We start from the raw sequence: 23,655 nt of genomic DNA on the forward strand, positions 1-23,655 counted from the left end.
AAAAAGCTTAACTTTAAATTAAGATGCACATGATAAGTGGTGTGTTGAATGGGAAATGGAACGGATTAATATTTAACTGTTGAACCTATAATCCTAAATGCCGTCACTTCCTGTGGATTTCCAAATGTTTTTTTTCCTCCACACGGTGAAGTTGCAGATAAAATGAGAAACTAAAACACACACCTCTGAAGGGTGTCTGTTTTCCTGTACTGCATGTCAGTCGCAAAAATTACACGCCCCTTTCTGCTTTGGAATCCATTCACCGCGAACAATATTTTACATCATGAAGTAAAGGTGGAAGGTCCAGAGTTTTTATGCATATTCGTTCCAAAAAGGTCCCGGAACGCATTTGGCAAAATAGACCTACATTTGTGAATCATGATCGGTGGGATATAATGAGTCAACTGTTCCAACCAAAAACCGTGAAGAGCATTTTGAGTGTGTGTGTGTGTGTGTGTGTGTGTGTGTGTGTGTGTGTGTGTGTGTGTGTGTGTGTGTGTGTGTGTGTGTGTGTGTGTGTGTGTGTGTGTGTGTGTGTGTGTGTGTGTGTGTGTGTGTGTGTGTACTCAATTCCCATCGTTCAGAACTAGCTGATGCTCTTCACTTTGACGACCACCTTCTTCTCCTTTACGCGTCTGTTCTGAAACCAGATAGTGACCTGACGCTCAGATAGATTAGTCTGGGCGGATATCCTCCTTCGTTTGTCCTTCGTTATGAATTTATTGGCCGCGTACTCGCGCTCAAGTTCCTTCAGTTGCACCTTGGTGTATGGCACGCGCTTCTTTCTTCCACGTCTGAAGGAGCTCACGTCCCCTCCTATGTGAGACATTGCGTCTGGTGGAGAAAAACGGAAAAGAAAATAGATATGGTATAAGAAGGTTACAATAGTAGCCTTGCCATAATGCTATCATACAAGACAGTTTTACAAAAAAATGCATCGTTTCGAAAATGTTGTTACATTAGGCATTACATGAAGGCCAAAATATTTCGTACATGTAACTATAGAAACACACTGAAAAGACTGTCTGGTTTATTGCGTAAAAACCTGAGGGCTAGCTCCTTGTGTTGTACCTGGTATGGAGGATTTCCACATGTGAGGCTGAGGCTGCTCCTTGGTGCAGTAGACTTGTCCGTTCCACCCGTTTGTAGTCAGAGCCCACGGCTGATAGCTCTCCATGGGCAGCAAGGGCTCGTGTCTGGGTTCTGCTGGCCCGCTCATAGTTGGTACCACGGGGACGTCCAGGTAACTGGGAACGGGCTGGTATGGCCCCGACGCATAGCTCGGATAGAAGGCGAACTCCTTGGCCCGCGAAGTGAAGTCATCGCCGGAGGCGGACGTGTCCATGTACTTCTCCCCGTATGCAGAGGGGGGCTGCGTGCCGCACGACTTTATGCTACTGTGGTGCGACATTCTGCACGGGTAGTAGCCGCTACCGAAGTATCCATAGGGCAGGGACGCGCTGGAGGAGCTTTGCGCAGCCGAGCAAGGACTGCACTGCTTGGCTGGCTCACCCATACCGGAGATGGGGACCTCACTTGACGAGTACGCGGTGCTCGGAGCGAGGGACGCGGGGTGCGCCATCAGGTTTCTGCATTGGTTCGCCGCAAAATTGCCTCCCGCAAAACCACCACCGCCAGCGTCCATGTTCTTGCTCACTTCATCGGAAACGTTATCGTAGAGGAACATTACCGACGGGTCAACCCAGCGAGGACGGAGGAGCAGTGACGTTGTCATAGCACGACATCCAACATTGAGGCTTCTGGCTCTTTTTAAAAAAGCACAGAGACTGAAAAAAGGAGATACTGATTCCGAGAGAGTGAACCACTCTGACGTGCCCTGGTGCAACCAAGGTCGCGCCTTCATTGGCCAAGAAGGGCCCACGTGATATGCAAAGAGCACGATAAACATCTCCCAGTGCAGATAATTAAATGTAGAAAAATGCGGTGTTGTCAGATGACCGTACCTATATCAAGAGATTTGGCTTGTCTTTTTGCCGCTCAAAAACGAGAGGGTTTCGTGAGTAAATCTAAAACAAACAACAAATATACTATCCTATGACTCCTATATAAAGGTTACACTTCAAACCTAACTGTGTGACGGACACATTTGTTTGAAAAGGTTCCTATTTTATCATTTGAAAGCCAAATCAAAAGAACTTAGTTGTCCAGACTGCTTCAGACTGCGGTGATTCACCTACTTAAAATCATCCAAACACGTTGCTTTTACGCACATAAAGGAAGTACGTGTAATCATGTCTACGACACAATGTCATTGCTGATTATTTTGAAGATTGTGGGCCTGTATTAATTCCACAAAGTATAATCCATTCAAACCCTAACACATTTCACATAATTCGACTAGTAGTACATAGCATAAGGAATGGTTCGCCAAGGACACGTTTCCTAGTATCCCTTAAAAGACGATGGAGATGAACTACTAATGCTAACAGTGTTTGAACAGACCGAACCACTGTGGGGAAAACTGATGACTCTTCCAAAAGACACGCATGTGATAGAGAATAATCCGATGAGAATTAAAATGAGCAAGGCTTTATTTAGAACAACAACAAAATATAGACTTGGAAAACGTCCATCTCATTTTGCAACTAAAGATATATTGGCTCAAATCCATGGGTGATTCAATCAAAACGCCCCGTTTTCTTATCACTCAAGTGAGAGGGATGGATTCAGGTTCGAGCATTCAATACATTAGTGAGAATTCGGATATAACGTTAGTTTGCACTGCAAATACCATACCCCTCGCTTTACAATATGCAAAGACAGAAAATAGCCATCAAGTTTGGCGCAGTTGGTTTTTACATGGCCTACTGGGTAGACGCGGCTAGAGGCCAAGGTCAAGTTGAAAGTTGATGTCTAGCGGACGATCTGTTGGGTTATTCAGTCTTTGAAGGACCGGTCTGTTCTTGAAAAGGGCAGAAGAGGGGTGAGAATTCCTGGCCGAATGAAAGCTTTGGAGGGTATAAACTTTTACTATCATTTTGTTTTCGCAAACGTTTTATTCTCTTTGTGTCTAAGGAATCCATTTTAGGCATCATGTGTCTCGCATTGGAAAAGTAACCGGAATGTTGCATTTGCAAGCCAATCTCGTGTTTTGGAGAGTTTTAGCGAAGACTTGTGAAAAATGATGTGATCTCTCAGAAGAAGGATAGACATTTACATTTACATTTAAGTCATTTAGCAGACGCTCTTATCCAGAGCGACTTACAAATTATAGACGTGTCGTTGGCTTGTCTGCTTGGTGGTGTTTACGGCCAGGGGCTCTCTTTCCAATTATATTGCGTAGGGAGAAAATACACAAGCCTACAGCATATTTTCTCCGCTGCAGTATAACGCAAGAAACAATTTGGTCAATTGGTTGTAGTTTGTGAACTTCAGCGGTGTATCACAGATAAGCCTAAATTAAATGTTGAAAGTAGTCAAATGTCAAAGTTAGTTTCAGACAACAAATGGACCAAAAATAAAGTGCGCAATGATTAATTCATATAGAATTCAATGATTTTTCCATAGGCATTCTTGCCGATTATCGCGTCATAATACTGTTATTGTGATGCACTCATATAGAATTCAGGAAAACATTTGCTGTAGGTATTCTTACCTATTATCACGTCATAATAATATTAATAAAAGCAAACAATGCCTCAGCCCTCAGCCACAGCTAAATTACTACCATTGAGTAGGCCTATTCGATATTAAAGCTAGATCGCGTGCAGAGTCCACATTATCCATTAAACAGTAGGCCTAATAACAAACGTAGACATATTAATTATCAAATCAGACCAGTTCTTTCTTTGTATGCCTATTGTTTGAATATTCTGGATTGATGAGGGACTTTGAGAATAGTTAAATAAACTGTCGTACCCTATCAGACGTCAGCTAAAACGAGAGACAACAGGTATTATTTGTAGCTTTATGTTACGCAATTGGTCGCCCACTCAGATTTTGTTTACCTTGCGATGTGGTAACCGGACTCAAAATTAATCTTAAAACGCATTAATAGGCTCCCTCAGGCTGTTCGGATAGTCTGGCTCAGCAGTTTAGCAGTTCCAAAATAATCAAAATGTTAGGTTTGTCTAACGGCCCCTACTTTAAAAAGTAGGCCACTTATATCTTCCTGATTAAACTAAAAATACATCCACAGCCTTAATTCGTCAGACATAGATACAGATTGATGGCGTTGTAGCCTACCGGTTTGTTGTGAAACGTCAATCTATTATTGCGATATTGAAATTAGTGTGTGTTTTTTTTAATCAACCCGTTGACTAACAATTATATGTGAGGCTTATATGTGCTACAGCATAAAGCTATCCCATAGGCTTTGTTCTAAAACGATAAGGAACTATTAATTATCCTCCCATTTGGCGAGGTATTTTAAGATTATTCTATATGTTCGATCAAAGTCACATTCCGAGAATCTATGTGATCAAATAAGTTGGTATTTCACCATTTGATTCCCACATTGGGTGTTTAACTTATCTTTATATAAGCCAAAAACAGATTTGAAAATGCTACTCGATTCATATCGTGAAACAACACGACTCAGTGTTATCAAATATATTTTACATAAGAGATTGTTTTAATACGTTCAATAGCCATCATGTGTACGAGGACTAATTAACCGATAACAAAGAAGCTACGATACAAATATAACGGCTTTGTGAATCAGGTGTGAGTCATCACGCTCCAACGCTATTACTTTCTCTTTTTGCTCACATTGGTATGGGTTAAAGACCCACCAATATGATCCAAAATCAAACTTTCGAAATTGTAGTATAGTAGATTCAATATTTACATGAACTAGTCAAATAAATAGCCATCTAAAGCGAGGTTAATTCTCAAATCCTGGTTTTCCAGCGCCGGGCCCGTAATCAAAAAAAATGAGGAGCTGTCACCGAGACAGCGGCGCGCGCATATGCGGTCTGCTTTGAGCCAGTGGTCTGACCAGACCAGACATCCTAGCGAGGAACAGACCACCGCCATGCCCCATATGAACCTGGCCCAGACATTCTACTGGCTAGGGAGACCCGTCTGTGAGGTCATTACCAAGAGCATGGAAATGCTTAGCTTCCTTCGACTGGCATTGTCATTGCGCGGCAAATAATACAATTTTAATTGTATACGACGTAACAATGGGCCTACAAAAAGAAGTCTAACCCCATTAAAGAAAAATCAAAACCATTTGTTAAGCTATGAACTATCATCATATTACTATTTTCAAATAACAATGACTATTACAATACGTTGCAAAGATGGGGGACAATTTCCAATCCGTATATTTTATTCAAGCCCTAACGTGAAACCAATATGTTCCTTATCCATTTGTTATGGTGTGATGTGAAACTAAACTGTGGTAGAAAAACTATAGCCAGAGGAATACAAATATGTTTCTGCGGTCGAGCCAGTGAACCACAAGGGCGGCCTGGCACATAACTGTTCCATGTTCTCCGGACTGCAACGTGATGTGGCACTAAAGAATAAAATAAAAAGGAAATTGGAAAATGAGTCAACAGGGTGGCTCTTGAATCGCCCCTGACTGACAGCTCTCTTATACATTCGCTTTGAGTCTAAGTGTCACAAAGTAGAAGTCTTAAACATTTTGTTAACGGGCTGATAAAACTATAGCTATGTAAGCTACATGTTAAATCATTTATTGGCACAATGGAATCCCAGTAAATATATGGGCCTACAGATAATTGCAGTTCAACTTCAGCCACGATCCAGGTCCACATCTGTTGTATGTTCGAATGTTACCAGTCTTCAATGAGGACGGATTAGGCTAGCCAGCCAGCTCCCGTAGGATAACTATCTTTCTGGTGACATGAACTCTTCCTAAACATTATTATCCCAAGGACGAGGCCGTGGAACTTTTTAAAGTTAACATACAAAAGAAAATGCATTATGTTCAACACAAATGTTATCAAGACGTCGGCAATAGGCTATATAGGGAATATCCAGTCACTCACTAACCATCAAGTTGACTCAGATCGAATCATCAGGAAACTCGGCAACATGTTCGCCCACCGACTTCCTGATGACTATCACTTTTGGACAAATGTTTCACTATAGCCACTTGCGTTTTTGTAAGGCCAAAACGATTCGTCATTAACAATAAACAAAACATCTCGAGAGTAAAAGCATCATTTCAAACTAGCATTAACATAAAATAAGGTTCCTAAAAAGCTCTGTATAGCAACATACAGAAATAAACGTTAAAGTGTTTACAATTAGGCTAAACACCAAGAAAATAGCCTATAACCTATAAGAGTTCAACAATAACGCCAATTCGCCTAAACATAGAGCCAACCGTTTTAGACTTTACATCTCATGGTTTAAAACGATAAACATAATTTGCGCAAAACCACTTAAAATACATATTATATTGACGTTATTAACGTTAATGTAAAACATGATTATACGACATAGATATTTGTTTCCAGTGAACTTGAAATTCCATTTGATTTGTGACTTATAGCCTGTGTTGTCCTCGGTTATGAAATAACCCTTCATGATTTAGTTACATATTTCATCATTCGAAAGGAAAATAAAAAAAATTTGTATAAAGGAAATTCCTGCCATCAATGATGCGCTGGTTACACGCAATGCTCGATTTGCATGTATCCTAGATATAATATAATATAATATTTTACTCTGAAATTACCGAACACATTTGTTTAATATGCTAACGAAAATTATGCCTTTTCATAGAAGTCACATTAGCCTATACAACAAGCTTCGATTTCACATAAACCAAATCATTTTTACTTTTAAAAAAAAACAAGCGTTGCACAATGTCACATTCAGTTGGTCATTCAAAACGTTCAAGACATTTTATCCTGTCAAGAGGTTACAATAGGGCGACAGGTAGCCTAGCAGTTAAGAGCATCGAGCCATTCACGGAAAAGTCGCTGGTTCGAGTCCCGGATGACCTTAATTGCTCCTGTAAGTTGCTCTGGAAAAGAGCGTCCGCTTAATGACAAAAACATGTTGTCGACACAACATCACTCTCAATATCACATGTACACCTCCATATGAGGTGCGGCAGGTAGCCTAGTGGTTAGAGCGTTGGACAAGTAACCGAAAGGTTGCAAGATCCAAGCCCGGAGCTGACAAGGGAGGATATCTGTCGTTCTGCCACTGAATAAGGCCGTTAACCCACCCAGGCCGTCAAGTAAGACTTTGTTCTTAACTTAACTTACTTATTTAAACAAAGGAAAAATAAAAAAACATGAAATATCGGATTTGCCAAGATTTAGAAATATGGCCTTGAACGAATATACATTTACATTTACATTTAAGTCATTTAGCAGACGCTCTTATCCAGAGCTTGTACTATACACAGGAATAGCGGTAGAAGGTGAAAGATACACTCGAAACGAACTGTCCATCTTCCAATGGAGATTGCGTTTATACTGTCCATTTAAAATTAAAAGGCCAGCCAAGTTATAATGCTCCAAATTAAAACAGCGTTTCAAAGGTTCGCGCCAGGTGAGTGCTGGGTGTCTTGGTTTGCTACGCTATTGTTGACATTGTGGTAAAAACCTATACGGCTACCAAATGGTGTTTTTGGTTTAATGGGGTGATGTAGGTGTCAGTGCCTAGGTAAGACCTCCGTTAGTGAGAAGAGCGGTTAGCAGTAACATATAGAGAGACGCAAGGAGCGATAAAGGGGAACTTAACAACAGAAGATTTCTGCAGGCAGCCCAAGTCACCTCGCATTCTCTAGACATATTTACGGGCGCGTTCCAAGGTCAACGCAATTAAAGCTCTGGTGACTGCGTCATCCAGTTTCGAGGCCAAGTTGTGGCAGAGGAGAGGGGAGGGGCTAGTATAGCATAAAATATATTATTCCATTGGCGTATCGTTCTTACTGACAATTCTATAAGCAAAACCATTCCATGTGAAATTGAACGTGGTTTAATTTGTTTGCCATGGTGGGCATTAATGGAATAGCCCACTCTTGTTCAAAACTAAAATACTGGGACATATGGCCTAGCCTATAGTTGGGGGTTGCATCGAGCCCTGCGCAGACTCCATGGTCAAGTTCAAGTTGTGCCCACTAGTAAAACCCAAAACTGCACAATCTGCAAGGTCTGCTGAGGGGGCCGCTTCCCTCTTTGTTCGACCGGTGTACTAGATACTTGCAAAGACTAGAGCAAAATCATAACACTCTGCGGTCCGTCTGCCTTTCGGTTCTTGCACTTATGCCCACACATAGCCTACCGAGAACAGACGTTTGTGGGTCAAACCGTTAAAACACAACTAGAAATCTACTTTGAGTGAAAACCAGAGTGAAAGTACTATCAACAATGAGCGAGCCACCCTACCCCATCTGGTGTCCTCCGAGTACCATATCTAAAACACACACAATAAAGTGCCACTACTGTAAACGAACACGGTCATCATTGAATTGCGCAAAAGAGCATTGTAAGTGTTGGCTTATCTGCTGACAGATCACAAGATAGTAGGCCTATGTGTCATGACTGGTACGCTGCATAACTCCTCACAAGTGACACACCAGGGCTTCTATAGTCCATCCTTATGTGTATCCTGTAGCACAAGGATAGAGTGAAACACAATGAAATCTCAAGAGGTCATGAGATTGGGCCTATATGAAAAATAGCATAGCCTATAGGGAATGATTGAACAAAAAACATACAACTATTGATTTAAGCGCGTGTGACATCAACTTAAATATTATTTTCAAGGATTCTCTACCTTCTATTTTTTATACCCGATTCTATGGAGAAAATTAACTTAAACATTTGCAGCCAAATGTACACGAAATGGAAGGGTGTGATGTACACGAAATATTGCAAACAAACATGAATATCACGAAATGTCTGTCTACTTGGTATAGCGTTAAGAAACAATTATTTATTTCATCCATCACAAAGGATTGACAAAATATGTATTCTACTGATCCATATTTATTTGTACAGTGTAGACGGGCAGAAATAGACACGTAAAAGATATAATAGCTGTTTTCAAACTTAGTTGGTAAAGAGCCAGCTATTGTGTACAAAGTACTGCTTAAGTACTGCAAAGTATCAGCCGATCAGAGAGACAGAATAGCACAATTGATAACTAAGACATGCTGTATATAGCTAGGCCTATGGAGAAAAGCATCCTTTCATTTTCTGCCAAAACAGAGTGTGTACATTTGGCTGTGATTGTGGGTATTATACTACTGTGCAAATATTTAGCCGCGGGCTATAAATCAGTTTTAGAGTTCTCAGACCAGTCGATATATTTCCATGAACCCAGATGAATGGAAGAAAAACAGTTGAGAGAGAGTGGAACATAATAGGAGAGGTTTGTGGAAGGGAAATATGGAACGCTCGGTTTACACAGTATCAAATGCAATTCGTTTCAAAATATCAATTCATCCGATATTATGAACACCACAGTTAATCACTAGTTATAAACACCCAATTAATACATACTCAATCATATTTAGGGAAAAACATGGTAGGCCTACGGCCTTTAAATTAGAGAAATCCTCCCGTAGTTTAGATGACAGCCTTAGTATTGTAATTACTCATTGTTACACTGCATACTTACGGCAGACGAATCCTAACCTTCATCCCAACATGGATGGTTTAAGTCATGCGTAACAAGTATTGTGATGACCCAACATGGATGGTTTAAGTCATGCGTAACAAGTATTGTGATGACCCAACATGGATGGTTTAAGTCATGCGTAACAAGTATTGTGATGACCCAACATGGATGGTTTAAGTCATGCGTAACAAGTATTGTGATGACCCAACATGGATGGTTTAAGTCATGCGTAACAAGTATTGTGATGACCCAACATGGATGGTTTAAGTCATGCGTAACAAGTATTGTGATGACCCAACATGTTGAACACAAATAAGAACTGGCATCGTTGCAAAGTGGTACCTAAATCCACAATATGCAACGTTTCTCAAACCACACAAGATAGCATGAAGAAATATCAAGGGCATTTTGCTGTCAATAATGCAACATTAGGACAACAGAAAACAGTAACACGCAATAATATAGGCTATCGATTATCAATAACATCATATTGGGAAACATGGTAGGCTTACAGTATGCCTACACTCGCAACCGTGCTTCTACACCTGCATTGCTTGCTGTTTGGGGTTTTAGGCTGGGTTTCTGTACAGCACTTTGTGACATCTGCTGATGTAAGAAGGGTTATATTAGTACATTTGATTTGATTTGATTTGATTTTGAACCTATTATTGATTTTTTTCTTCCCATCGACTCCAACTATTGTTCACTCAAACATGGATGGTGTCAGTGAAGTCATTTCATTGGCCTACATGTTACGTGGAACGTTACACAGTAAACCGCAACACTGTAAAGTGTTACCAAAAATCCAGAATTGCAAAAAGTTTGTCAAACCACCCACGATAGTTTGAAAACATAGTATGCTAGGTCTTGTTGGTAACTCAAACTTAAAAACATCGAGGAACGTACTCTGTCAGGAGTGTTGGCTGATCCAGAGAGCTTGTTGTGTTGCAGGTCTTCTGGACATAGGCTTAAAGAAACCGTCATGTCTTACCGAAATCATTTCCCCTTGGAATTGTATCTGCTGTAAAAATATTAGTTAGGTTCTAATGATACATTCTATTACTATGGTTCCGATCGTGACTCGGTGGTTTGGACACATCATAAATGTCTCCCGAGCTTGTCTTGACCTGGACTATATCAATTAACAGCATCAACGTTCTCACGGAGGGTTAGGATTCAATTTTATAACACAAGTGGAATAATTGTACGGTAGCCTAATAGGGCTTAAAAGTGATTAAGTGATGTATGCCTACATTTCTTCAAAACTTCAAAGACAGACAGAATAAGAAATCTAAAATACATCATCGCTTTTTGTACCCTACGCTGGTAGTAAAGAGTCGAAACTATTGTGCAAAAAGTATCGTCAAGATGGGAGATAAAGAACACAACCATTTCTAACCAACTCTAATACAAATAGGGCCTATTGAGTAATATAGCTAGTCTATTTAGACTATAGAATCAAAGCACAATCCATCCAAAACGTGTATAGTTTTAACAGTATACTGTAGTGTGTTTCAGAGCGACACACAGAGAATCAGGGGATAAAAGATGCAGACCTTGAAAACGGCATCTGATATCGTTAGAGGACAGGCCGATACATCACCTTTACTGTGAACTGTCACTGTAAGGGGAGAGTAGAGCGAGGGAAAGCTGGAGAATACAAAGAAACGGAAGGATAAGGGGAAGGTGGACCTGTGTGCACTGCAAGAGAATGTGTGCGCAGGAATTTCACTGTCACTGTGACGATCCGGGAGGGCTCGTGTGTGTCGTCCTCTTTTTCAACAGGCGAGGGCGCACGAGGACAGCGATGGCTGCGCGAGATTGCTTGGCGGCATCCCCGGCGTCACACCTTCTCACGACGACCCCTGATGTCATCTTAGTCCCCAGTAATGTATCTGAACTGTGGACATGTCTGATGCGATGCCACATCCCAAACCTGCTCAATCTAGCAGTGGAAATCAGAGGACCCAAGAACTGGATAGCCCAATAAAGAGTGTGGAAAGAAGACTGTCACAATGGCTGCATCCCGATTCTCCAACCTTCTCCCAAAGTGTGCACTTGCACACCCCCATCATGGATTCAAAAGCATTTAATTGGTGGTTACATTGTTTAATCCATGATGGGTACACTCTTAAAAACAATGGTTATTTGGCGTTCTATATAGAGCCGTTTGGTTATATGGAAGAGATTCATTTAAAAAGGTTATATTATACTATAATACTACCTACTGAAGGCAAAGAACCAAAAGGGTTATATCCCTACCCCAGAGCATAATGTGGATTTTAGACAACAACAGCTAATAAAAGCTAACACAGTCATGTCAAACTCTGCAATGACATTTATACTCATATCAATGGTGCTGCTGCATGATTTTCCCTGCTCAGAAAAAATGTCTAGCTGTCTCTCCCGACACGAGCAGAGGGAGATCAAATTCATATTTCGCAACATTGTTGCCGAGGTCAGTGGCAAACAGCAAGATTCATACAAACCTCTGCTGTTGCAAACTAAATGCTAGCTAGAAGCAAGAAGAAATGGTGTGTTTAATAAAATCATAGCTAACACTCTTAGATACATTTTTTTGAAGGTGCCACCAGCCATCAATTTGACAGTCATCTTAGCCCAGCTAAGACCTAGAATTTTGGGCAACCAAAACCTGGGGTGGCAGGGTGGCCTAGTGGTTAGAGCGTTGGACTAGTAACCGGAAGGTTGCAAGTTCAAACCCCTGAGCTGACAAGGTACAAATCTGTTGTTCTGCCCCTGAACCCACTGGTCCCAGGCCGTCATTGAAAATAAGAATATGACTTGCCTGGTTAATTAAATAAAGGTTCAAAAAAATCTCATGTTTAGACTGTATGAAAGCTACTGTTAGTTTTCTTTAAAAAGAAAATGCTTCACCAGTTAAATAATTGAGTAGTGAAGTAATGCCCACAGGGCCTCAGATTATCCCTGTTGAAAAATAAAACAAATATTTATATTTTTTGTTGTTGTTTCTCTGTAATAGACTAGCCACCGAGCTAGTCTATTAGGTTCCTATTCTGCCCACCTCATAACTAACTAACCAATAAGTTATTTCAGGCTACCAATCAGTTAGAGTAGCTAGAGGGTCTAACTACTTTAGCTGACATGCCCAGGCAGGTCACCCCTGATACAAGTCAGCATTTGATGTCCATCCATCCATGTCTGAGGACTATAGGAGATGACGTGGAAAAGGCCACTATGGGAAACAGTGAGCACTGTTATCTTCAAGATGAGAAGCATGTATATACTGAACAAAAATATAAACGCAATATGCAACATTTTCAAAGATTTTACTGAGTTACAGTTACAAATAAATAAACAAGGCCTTCATCTATGGATGGCACATGACTGGGCAGGGGTGAAGCTATGGGTGGGCCTGGTAGGGCATAGGCCCACTCACTGGTTAGCCAGGTCCAGCCAACAGCCAATCAGGATGATTTTTTCCCCACAAAAGGGCTTCATTACAGACAGAAACACTCCTCAGCCACCCCCCCCCTGCAGGTGAGGAAGCGGATGTACAGGTCCTGGGCTGACGTAGTTACATGTGGTCTGCAGTTGTAAGGCCAGATGGATGTACTGCCAAATTCTTTAAAATGGGCTTATGATAGAGAAATTAACAATCAAACTGCACATTTTAGAGTGGCCTTGTATTGTCTCCAGCACAAGGTGCACCTGTGTAATGATCATGCTGTTTAATCTGCTTCTTGACATGTCACACCTGTCAGACAGATGGATTATCTTGGTAAAGTAGAAATTCTCACTAACAGGGATGTAAACAATTGTGTCCACAGAATTTATAGAAATAAGCTTTTGTGCTTATGGAACATTTCTGGGATCTTTTATTTCAGCTCATGAAAAATGGGACCAACACTTTACATGTTGTGTTGATATTGCCTGGCTGGTTCCTGAGGACAAGAGAAAATGAGCAAAAACACGAGTTAATCATTCGAAATCAATATGAGTTCATCTGCCAAAATGAAGACAAAATTATTATGTTGTAGAATAACAACTGACATGAAGTTGTTGTCAGCAGCAGCCCGAAAGAGAGATCCTCTGCCTCTGATAGCTGAGTTACTGCCAGACTCTGAGCCAAATGTAGATAGTGTTTTAAAAGTAATTTAATGATTAACTAGGCTATTGAATCACCAAGACTTATTATAAACTATTTATTATGTAGCATAGCGGTTAGAGCTTTGGGCCAGTAACCTGCATTTCAGGAATCACAGTAGCAAGTACTCCTGGTGAGGGGTGGCATGCACCCCAAAAATCTGAGGATGGCTGAGGAGTGGTCTGGAGGGGGGCTAGGGCCCCTGACTATACGTTTTTCAAACACCTGAAACAGCTTTTTCCTGCAATCTAGAGCCATAATCATTATGCTTAATTCTATGTAATATATATATATATTATTTTTCTGCTTATCTAAGCGTAGGCTACCTCTTCAGCTGTCTGCATGCTCCTGACTGGCGGTTATTTTTTTGGAAGAAAATATACTGAACAAAAATGTAAATACAACATGAAAAGTGTTGGTCGTATGTTTCGTGGGCTGAAATAAATGTTCCCATGAATTTTCCATACGTGCAAAAAGCTTATTTCTCTCACATTTTGTGCACATATTTGTTTACATTCATGTTAGTGAGCATTTCTCCTTTGCCAAGATAATCCATTCGCCTGACAGGTGTGGCATATCAAGAAGCTGATTATCATTAGGATCATTACACAGGTGCACCTTGTGCTGGGTACAATGAAAGACCACTCTAAAATGTGCAGTTTTGTCACACAACACAATGCCATTAATGTCTCAAGTTTTGAGGGAGCGTGCAATCGGCATGCTGACTGCAGGAATATCCGCCAGAGCTGCTGCCAGAGAATGTAATGTTAATTTCTCTACCAGAAGCTGCCTCCAAAGTATTTTAGTGAATTTGGCAATGTGTCCCACCGGCCTCACAACCGCAGGCCAGGTGTGGGTGAGCTGACGTCAACGCTGTTGACAGAGAGCACCATAATGGCGGTGGGGTTATGGTATTGGCAGGCATTAGCTACGGACATCGAACACAATTGCATTTTATCAATGGCAATTTGAATGCACAAAAATACCTTGGTGAGATCCTGAGGCACATTGTGAAGCCCATTTTTTTCAAGGTATCTGCGACCAACAGATGCATATCTGTATTCCCAGTCATGTGAAATCCATAGATTTCAGAATGAATTTATTTAAATTTGACTGATTTCCTCATATGAACTGTACCTCAGTAAATCAATGAAATTGTTGCATGTTGCGTTTATATTTTTGTTCAGTACATTATATTCTTAGATATACATATTTATATTTATTAGTAGCCATAATTAATAAATGCAGGGCTCTTTATGGAGCCAATTTCGATTCAGTAAAGAACGCCCAGGGTTCTGATCAGAGGGTTTTATATAGAACTTTTAAAGGTTCCATTTATGAAGCAACCGATAGAACCTTTGTGCAAGTACACATTGGGAGAAGGGTGGAAAATCGGGACGCACACAACCTTGTATACTTAATCTCCGTCAATTAGCTAATAACGGCTTGGTCTGGATGCTTATATGGCCTATCCTTCAGAGACAGAATCATCTACTGAGGATGCTATGCGTAATGGGTAAGCAGAAAACAAACAGAAAGAGAGTTGTAACAGGCCCCAATACGATTCCAGGGCTCAACTTAAAACACCGTGAAATCTTTAAAGTGGTAATATCAAGTTCAACCTCCCCCAAAGGCCATAGCCTTAAAAGCCTTGCCCTTCATCGCTGTGTTTAGTGACTTTTTACTGCGCTAGAGTACATACATCAAAGGGAGTTTAGGAGACAGACGGCCCCCACCCTGAAAACATTCACCGCACATGCACGGCCTCGCCTTTATCTGCGCGTGCGTAATCACCCATAGAACACAGGCGCCTGTGCACAAAGAATGTCAGAAATGGTTTTGTTTCAATTTCACAATAATCAAATGGTTGACTTTTCCAGTAATGTGTAGCCTTCTAATATACCTTTTTGTGACAAACATATTATTGTTATGAGGTTTTTCCCTGTTCAAATATGCCATATCCTTAATGCAGGCTATAGTACAGCTGGAAAAAACAGAAATAATTACAGTAAAACAATGCTTCATGAATTATAGGCCTTAGTTGTGATAAAAACCTTGTCACATTGTCCTGTAGCCCATGTTCTTGGTTTTCTAAACTAATATAAACTAATATAGCCTAAATGTAATCACAAGTAAAATGGTCAGTAATCGTAACTCTCTCTGGCCACCAGGACTTGACCTCTGAGCCCTTTACTTGACACCACTTTAGGAGGGGGGGGGGGGGATAGGGGCATTGAAATGTGACAAGATTGCGTGTTCTGTTCCAATTACGCAGCGTTCTATTGACACTTGGACAGGGCACTATTGAGCGGACATCTCAATTTCATTTCATTAGGCGCTTCGTGGCGCTCACGAAGCATGTTGTTCCAAATGGAACATGTTTTAAACGGCTCTATTACTCCCCACTGGTAATGGAACCTGCTTTCACTTCCGTTTAGAATTGCGGTCTCAAGGACGTTGTACTATAACAACATTATTATTTTGATGTCAGATATGCATTGGAGGCCATGATGCTTTTGATTGAAACGCTTGCATTGAATAATGTAATAGTATCATGCATTCGTCTTCACATTAGACCTTTTTAAATAACTTTGTTTTGTTTTAGACAAAACATACATCATATTTCCTCAAGAATATTGATATTTCCAAAAATATATATATCTGTAGGCTATTTGCTGACTACGTCACAACTAACAACACAGATAATTTGTCCCTTGTTAAAAATGGAAATAGTTGGTTTAAATAATATGGATTACTACATTACAGATTAGGCTACATAACCTGGTGTCCAAATTATTAGTCAATTATTGATCTTCATAATTTACATATCAATCTTGTTCATCATCTTAATAATTGTGTTCCACCTAAGAGTTACATGTAAAACCTTTCAAACCAATTTTTTGAAAGCATGCATGCAGATTTGTCAGAATGCATCATAATGATTTTGTTTCCTTGTGGAAATTGAGGATTTGAGAACATAGACGTTCAGTGGGCCTGCTATATACTCATGCCGTGTGGTGATGTGCTTCTACACTCCGGTTCCAAAGCTGCTCGTCCTCCCTATTAGCCCTCGACCCCCCCCAAACCCACTGTCGTGATTGCTCGTTCCATAGAGAAATCCTATTTCTAATTCCTAATTCTATGGCATGTTCTCTGTTTATCCACATCCAATCGATGTGGGGCGTCATCAGGGGTGCCATCATGACGACTGCCCTATTAAGAATGACAGCTCGAGAGAAAGCGAGGGCAATGGTGATCCCTCCCAGAGATCGTGCTGCACTCTGGAGCGCTCGCCTCGCAGGGTCAGAACGTACATCCCCCTCTCTTCTCTTCTCTCATTTCAATCCATTCCTCTTCTCTTTTCTCCACTCTCACGACTGAATCCCTTCGCCACCCGTAGTGTCCCAGCCAGATTGTGCTATTTCCATAGTAGCGATTTGGCGCTGGTTTATTCCACGCGCTTTCGTTTGTTCGTTCGTCGGTAATGGAAAACAGAAAAGAGATGGTGATGCTCCCGGAAGGTCAACTTGGCACGGCAGTTGGCAAGACTGGCTCTAATTTGTCGGAAGCAGTTGGAAGCCCCGCGCGAGAATCACAAGGCAAAACGGTCCACAGGAACTACACCAGCCCCGGTTCTGCGCCCTACTCGCGAGACAGAGCGGACGAGGAGGTGAAGAGCGCACGGGGACGCGTGTGCGCCGATATAAGGTCGGTTGGCATGTCCTCTTCAACCGAGAGACATCGATTAGATCACACCAACAAAGAAGCTAGCAGCTCGGACCCAGAGTCTGACTTCTATGAAGAAATTGATGTGAGCTGCACGCCAGAAAGCATGGACTACCCCAACGGGAAAGGTAATGCATGGAACGGCGTGGAACTCTTCTTTTCGTTTTCTTCAACACATTGCATGGATGGGATTTTGGACAACGTAAATGAATGAATGCAATAGATGTCACGCTGTAAACATCGCCAGTAGCCCATTTATGTGCATGCAGCATCCAGACTGAATAAGTAATTTATCGGGTAACATATGCAAGAAATTCTATATGATTGTATTATGGAAAGGGAGTGACAACGACTTACGGAACGTAATTGTTATGTTTTTGTAACAACGTTCATTTGGAATGAATGTCACATGAATGAATTTCACGAATAGCTGAACTCATGGATTGTTACATCCACACCCATGAGAGATCTCTCTTAGTGTTACACCCCCTTAGCTAGGGTTTTAACCACAGTGTCACTTTTTTAAAACGAGTACACCCGGCGCCAGACAAATTAACCAATTTGCACGAACTAGGCTACTAGTAGAGATTTTAAGTACTAAACAAACCACAAATAAAAATGGTAGACCAAAAAAAAACGTTTATATGAATTAGTTGGTAGACTGATTGGATTTGTCTGGGGACCAAACCCCTGGAGAACTGACATCAAACTGGGCATGTCTTTATGAAAATAGGCCCCAAAATAATTGTCTAATGCTTATTAACATATGTATTTTGAGGATGTGTTTTCAAATGAATGGGAAAAAGTAGAGTACATGTTGGCCGGATTATTATACATGTATTGTTATTGATTTAACCTGCATTTAATTAGGCAAGTCAATCATAGGCCTATGCTATTCCCTTCACATTTAATTAGGCAAGTCAATCATAGGCCTATGCTATTCTCTTCACATTTAATTAGGCAAGTCAATCATAGGCCTATGCTATTCTCTTCACATTTAATTAGGCAAGTCAATCATAGGCCTATGCTATTCTCTTCACATTTAATTAGGCAAGTCAATCATAGGCCTATGCTATTCTCTTCACATTTAATTAGGCAAGTCAATCATAGGCCTATGCTATTCTCTTCACATTTAATTAGGCAAGTCAATCATAGGCCTATGCTATTCTCTTCACATTTAATTAGGCAAGTCAATCATAGGCCTATGCTATTCTCTTCACATTTAATTAGGCAAGTCAATCATAGGCCTATGCTATTCTCTTCACATTTAATTAGGCAAGTCAATCATAGGCCTATGCTATTCTCTTCACATTTAATTAGGCAAGTCAATCATAGGCCTATGCTATTCTCTTCACATTTAATTAGGCAAGTCAATCATAGGCCTATGCTATTCTCTTCACATTTAATTAGGCAAGTCAATCATAGGCCTATGCTATTCTCTTCACATTTAATTAGGCAAGTCAATCATAGGCCTATGCTATTCTCTTCACATTTAATTAGGCAAGTCAATCATAGGCCTATGCTATTCTCTTCACATTTAATTAGGCAAGTCAATCATAGGCCTATGCTATTCTCTTCACATTTAATTAGGCAAGTCAATCATAGGCCTATGCTATTCTCTTCACATTTAATTAGGCAAGTCAATCATAGGCCTATGCTATTCTCTTCACATTTAATTAGGCAAGTCAATCATAGGCCTATGCTATTCTCTTCACATTTAATTAGGCAAGTCAATCATAGGCCTATGCTATTCTCTTCACATTTAATTAGGCAAGTCAATCATAGGCCTATGCTATTCTCTTCACATTTAATTAGGGAAGTCAATCATAGGCCTATGCTATTCTCTTCACATTTATTTCATGAAAATATCGTACTGATATCAAGTAAACAATTATCACAATTATGAATTAATAAAATTGTCCCTTCAACAGGTATGATATTCATCGATATGGATGGTTTAGTTTACTGTATATAGGCCTAATTTAGCATCAGATGCATTTTGGCTAGTTATGGTGCTCTGCTTTCGATTTTTGTCAACCTCAATCAAACGAAAAATATAGGCTGCAGTGTCAATTATACAAAAACAAAACGAACAAAAGAAACCGCTGTAGGATGCTATTGTATGATCAAATGTATCTTTATTTTTGGCTTTTCGATAACAAACAATCAGATTCATGTTTTGAACCCATTCCAGGTCGAAACGGTGATTCCCCCATCCACCCGAGTGATAGCGGTATGGATCCTGGTAAGATGGGTTTGGGCCAGGTTGCGCTGTCCTACGGGGCTGACGCGATGCGACGGTACCGGACAGCCTTTACTCGGGAGCAAATCGGCCGGTTGGAGAAGGAATTCTACCGGGAGAATTACGTGTCCAGGCCGAGGAGATGCGAGCTGGCGGCTTCGCTAAATTTACCAGAAACCACTATCAAGGTGAGATTAGGGTCTATAATAACAACAACAATATTACAACAACATAATTCAATTTCTCGACTACATCTAAACCTATATTATTGTCCATAGAACATATGGCCATATAAAGGACATTGTTTTCTTTTTAGATTCGCAATTAAACTATGTAAGTTCGCTTGAAAACATATCAGACAAATCGAGGCCGAGGCTACTCAGACTTTATTTATGTGTGTTCTCAAAACAATGCAGTAAATGCAGGTAGGTGCAGGCAACATTTACCCAAATGAAACGGTGATTCATTTAGTTAATGATTAAACCGAAAACATTTAAGGGTCGAGCTTAAGTATTGACTCATTAATTGGAATTTGCATATGCCTATTGATCTGGCCACTACCCGCCAACTGTAAGGCCATTTGGAACCCTGCGTAAAGTGCAAAAACAACTGTAAATCCCTTGTCTGTCTCGTCACAGACTGATGTAGGTTAATATGTTACCCTGTCTGTCTGTATGTCTGTGTTCCATAGGTGTGGTTTCAGAACCGCCGGATGAAGGACAAGCGGCAGCGTCTGGCCATGACGTGGCCTCACCCCGCCGACCCCGCATTCTACACCTATATGATGAGTCACGCGGCCGCCACCGGGAACCTGGGTTACCCCTTCCCGTCCCACCTACCATTACCGTATTACTCCCACCTTGGGGTCGGAGCCGGCTCGGCCTCCTCCGCCACCCCATTCTCCAACCCCCTCAGGTCCCTTGACAGTTTCCGGATGTTGTCTCACCCCTACCAGAGGCCGGAGCTTCTGTGTTCGTTCAGGCACCCGCACCTGTACCCCAGCCCGGCCCACGGCCTCGGTCCCGGGGGGAGCCCCTGCTCCTGCCTCGCCTGTCACTCCGCTCAATCAAACGGCCTTCAACAGAGGCCTACAGGGTCAGATTTCCCGTGCTCCCCAACGAGCAGGACTGACGCGTTTTTGACGTTTACTCCGTCGGTGGTGAGCAAGTCCTCGCCGGGGACTTTGGACCAGAGAGAGGAGGTGCCATTGAACAGATAAAACGAAGAGAGCACATCCACATGTGTTCATTGGACTGGGTCAAACAAGGGCAGAAGAGGGCCATAATCTTTTATCAAACTTAGAGAAAAAAACATGAACATGACCCAAACAGCATGAATACAACGATCACGTGGAGCATACTCCATACAAGCAGCAGCATAAACGACAGATACCGCAGTGCGCGCTGTTACATACACCTGCTACTACAAAAAGGAGAGATGAACGCGCCCAGGCGCAAACAATTTGCCTACCTTGTTTTTAAGCTATATGTTTTCTAGCACCAACGCGACGATCTCACACATCATGACAGTTTATCCACTGAAAAATAATAATTTCAGTTGTAAAACCCCATGCAGACTATGAAACATTATGAGATCGGACAAAAAAACACATTTGATTTATTGAAGATTAATTTGGTGCGAGGAAAGAGAGAGCCCGGGTGGACTGGGAATTACAGACAACCGTTTATCTCCGTGATGGATGGCGTTAACGATTTATATTTAGGCCTATCTATAGTCTCTTTCAGATTTCCAAATTGACCTGTTTTTAAATTTCACTAGAATGGTCTATTCCAACTTCCTTTTTAACAAGGGAATGTGTTAACAGACTGCACAGTCTCATTATGGCTCTCTATCTCCCTACCCGAGCCTCCCTTTTTGACGTGTTGGGGCCGAAATGTGCAGATGCTGGTAAAATTAGTAAGTGATGTAGGCCTATACGTACGTGGTGGATGGGTTTTGAGTGTTGAATAAATGATAATACCGGCGCGCGCGGAGGCCGTGGAGGGTTCGTTGCTGCCAAACCGTAACAAGGCGTCAGGGGAACGGATTAGCTCGCGCTGGCTTGGCGGGGACGAGGAGGAAAGGTGACGGGAGTCTGAGAAGAGGACGAGGGAGAAACGGAGAGGAGGATATAGAAGGGAAGGGAAGAGAGAAGGCATTGGACTCACTCCAGGCAAATTAGTCCGAGTTCGTTTGCTCGAGCCGCTGATCTCACCCATATTACCATCGACTGAACACTTGCCACCTCTCTCCCCCTGCCTCCCCAATTCTTCTGCATCCTACTTCACCCTCAGCCAATGTTCATAATACCGAATGCTTGGATTAATGCATTTATAACGACTGATTCTGAAAGATAAGCCTTATATTTATTAGCCTACTCATTCTAAAATATTTTGGGGAAATTACTATTATTTCTTTATGTCAATTTCTCGCTTTGCACTGTTACTGACATAGTATTTCATCGAAATAACCCTGTCATGTTTATGGGTAGTACTGTAAAAAGGCTCATATAGGTGCTGAACTCTGGTCATTTTGCTGAATAAATTGTTGGATTGTTCTGGACTTCAAATTTGCAATAAACAGCATTTCAAACAACAACATCTATCGAATGTTTTATTTTATGACTCATTTATAGGCCTACTATTTTGAATCAAAGGAAGACCTGCATGTAGAATCCTACTCTAAATAAAATGAAAATATTCTCCCAAAAGGTTATTCCTATTCTATTGATATGGAACGAATTCATAGCTCATTGTAAGGCCTAAAGTAATATAACTAACTGAAGTGGCCGGTGTCAAAACAGAGATGCTGGACCTCGTCTTGTGATGTGCGCGCGAGATTGTGTGGCAGCTAAGTGGTCCCCGGGCTCCGTTAACGCCCGTCATATTTTCTCCACTGGTTAATAGACAACAGCAGAATTAGTTGTCTCGAAAAGATATTGGAATGCAAAAGATCGATGATCTAACCGGCCCCACCAATCAGCCCGAGCTTAATTGGCTGCATTTGACTTGTAAATTGAGGCGCTCAATGTAAGCGAGAGCTTCCTGGAAATAATGGGACACATGTACCACGAGCTCAAATAGGGTTCTAATAGGCGTTTACATCGTCGAAAGGGTAGATTAGAAGTATTTCAGAAAATGAAAATTGAAAATGTGACATTTAAGTGGAAGGTGGATAAAGCATTCCAATAGATTATGACGTGTAAAACACAGAAACAATACATTTTCCCTATAACTATGCAATGAGGCTAAAATAAGACTAATTAAGTCATGATCGTTCTCCAATTAACTAAGTTCCAATCGTTATCTAACGAATAAACCAGACAAGATTACACTACGGTTGGTTTTACATAGCCTACCATTTTAGGAATAAATAGTCTATGGCCTTATTATAGAGATACATTTTAGGTCATTTAGCAGATGCTCTTATCCAGAACAATTAGGATTAAACGCCTTGCTCAAGGGCACATTGACACCCAGTCTGCATGGGGATTCGAACCAGCGACATTTCGGTTACTGGCCAACCGCGCTTAGCAGCTCGGGTACCTGCGGCCCAAACTCTTCCTTTCCCTTTCCAATAACCACACTCTTCTAAAATATATTAGCACATATCTATATTTGTATCTGTAGGCTAATTATTCGTTAGATTCTCCCATTCCGCGGTCATATCCGTGTGTCAAGAGGTAAAAGGTTCGTCCTAATCAGACGGCGCCCGCGAGCCCCCTCCCCCCTGATATACCCTCCACCCCACGCGCGAAGGTGTGATTGATCGCCTTATTAAGTGGAGTTCTTGTAAGTGTGACCGAGCTGATTAAAATGCATATGTTTGGAATAATACACCGTTTAAACAGCCCGGGTCGGGCGAAACCACAAGGCAGATTTATGTAAGCTATCACGCCATATTTTAGCCTGATATGGAGGTTGCAGGACGGAAAGGAAAATAGTTTTGGTTTGCATAATAAAATAATAATGTAAAATAAAAT

At 41.2% G+C, this 23,655-nt stretch overlaps 2 protein-coding genes across 3 annotated transcripts; one reads left to right on the top strand and one right to left on the bottom strand.

Annotated features, from left to right (window-relative positions):
• Window positions 1-479: 479 nt before the first annotated feature.
• LOC124042702 (homeobox protein Hox-A13a-like) lies at window positions 480-1,801 on the bottom strand. Its single transcript, XM_046360792.1, has 2 exons — window positions 1,072-1,801; window positions 480-834 (listed from the first exon to the last, which is right to left on the bottom strand). Exons 1-2 carry the CDS (start codon window positions 1,733-1,735, stop codon window positions 587-589), a joined length of 912 nt encoding a protein of 303 aa, XP_046216748.1. The 5' UTR covers window positions 1,736-1,801; the 3' UTR covers window positions 480-586.
• Window positions 1,802-2,859: 1,058 nt separating this feature from the next.
• Window positions 2,860-22,227, top strand: LOC124042703 (homeobox protein XHOX-3-like). 2 transcript variants are annotated; one of them, XM_046360794.1, is made up of 3 exons: window positions 2,860-2,978; window positions 19,626-19,861; window positions 20,365-22,227. In XM_046360794.1, exons 1-3 carry the CDS (start codon window positions 2,963-2,965, stop codon window positions 20,890-20,892), a joined length of 780 nt encoding a protein of 259 aa, XP_046216750.1. In that variant the 5' UTR covers window positions 2,860-2,962; the 3' UTR covers window positions 20,893-22,227. The 2 variants fall into 2 exon arrangements, with proteins under 2 accessions (XP_046216750.1, XP_046216749.1); XM_046360793.1 differs by lacking the exon at window positions 2,860-2,978 and adding an exon at window positions 16,965-17,559.
• Window positions 22,228-23,655: the final 1,428 nt, after the last annotated feature.

The sequence above is a fragment of the Oncorhynchus gorbuscha genome, linkage group LG09 (assembly GCF_021184085.1).
Source record: "Oncorhynchus gorbuscha isolate QuinsamMale2020 ecotype Even-year linkage group LG09, OgorEven_v1.0, whole genome shotgun sequence".
NCBI lineage: Eukaryota > Metazoa > Chordata > Actinopteri > Salmoniformes > Salmonidae > Oncorhynchus > Oncorhynchus gorbuscha.

Excerpts from the sequence above, each read along its gene's own strand:
- LOC124042702 (XM_046360792.1), bottom strand. The coding sequence starts at position 1,735 with ATGACAACGTCACTGCTCCTCCGTCCTCGCTGGGTTGACCCGTCGGTA. Across the intron at positions 835-1,071 it reads GTGGAAATCCTCCATACCAG|ACGCAATGTCTCACATAGGA; the intron begins GTACAACACAAG and ends TTTCTCCACCAG.
- LOC124042703 (XM_046360793.1), top strand. The coding sequence starts at position 17,190 with ATGGAAAACAGAAAAGAGATGGTGATGCTCCCGGAAGGTCAACTTGGC. Across the intron at positions 17,560-19,625 it reads GGACTACCCCAACGGGAAAG|GTCGAAACGGTGATTCCCCC; the intron begins GTAATGCATGGA and ends AACCCATTCCAG. Across the intron at positions 19,862-20,364 it reads TACCAGAAACCACTATCAAG|GTGTGGTTTCAGAACCGCCG; the intron begins GTGAGATTAGGG and ends TGTGTTCCATAG.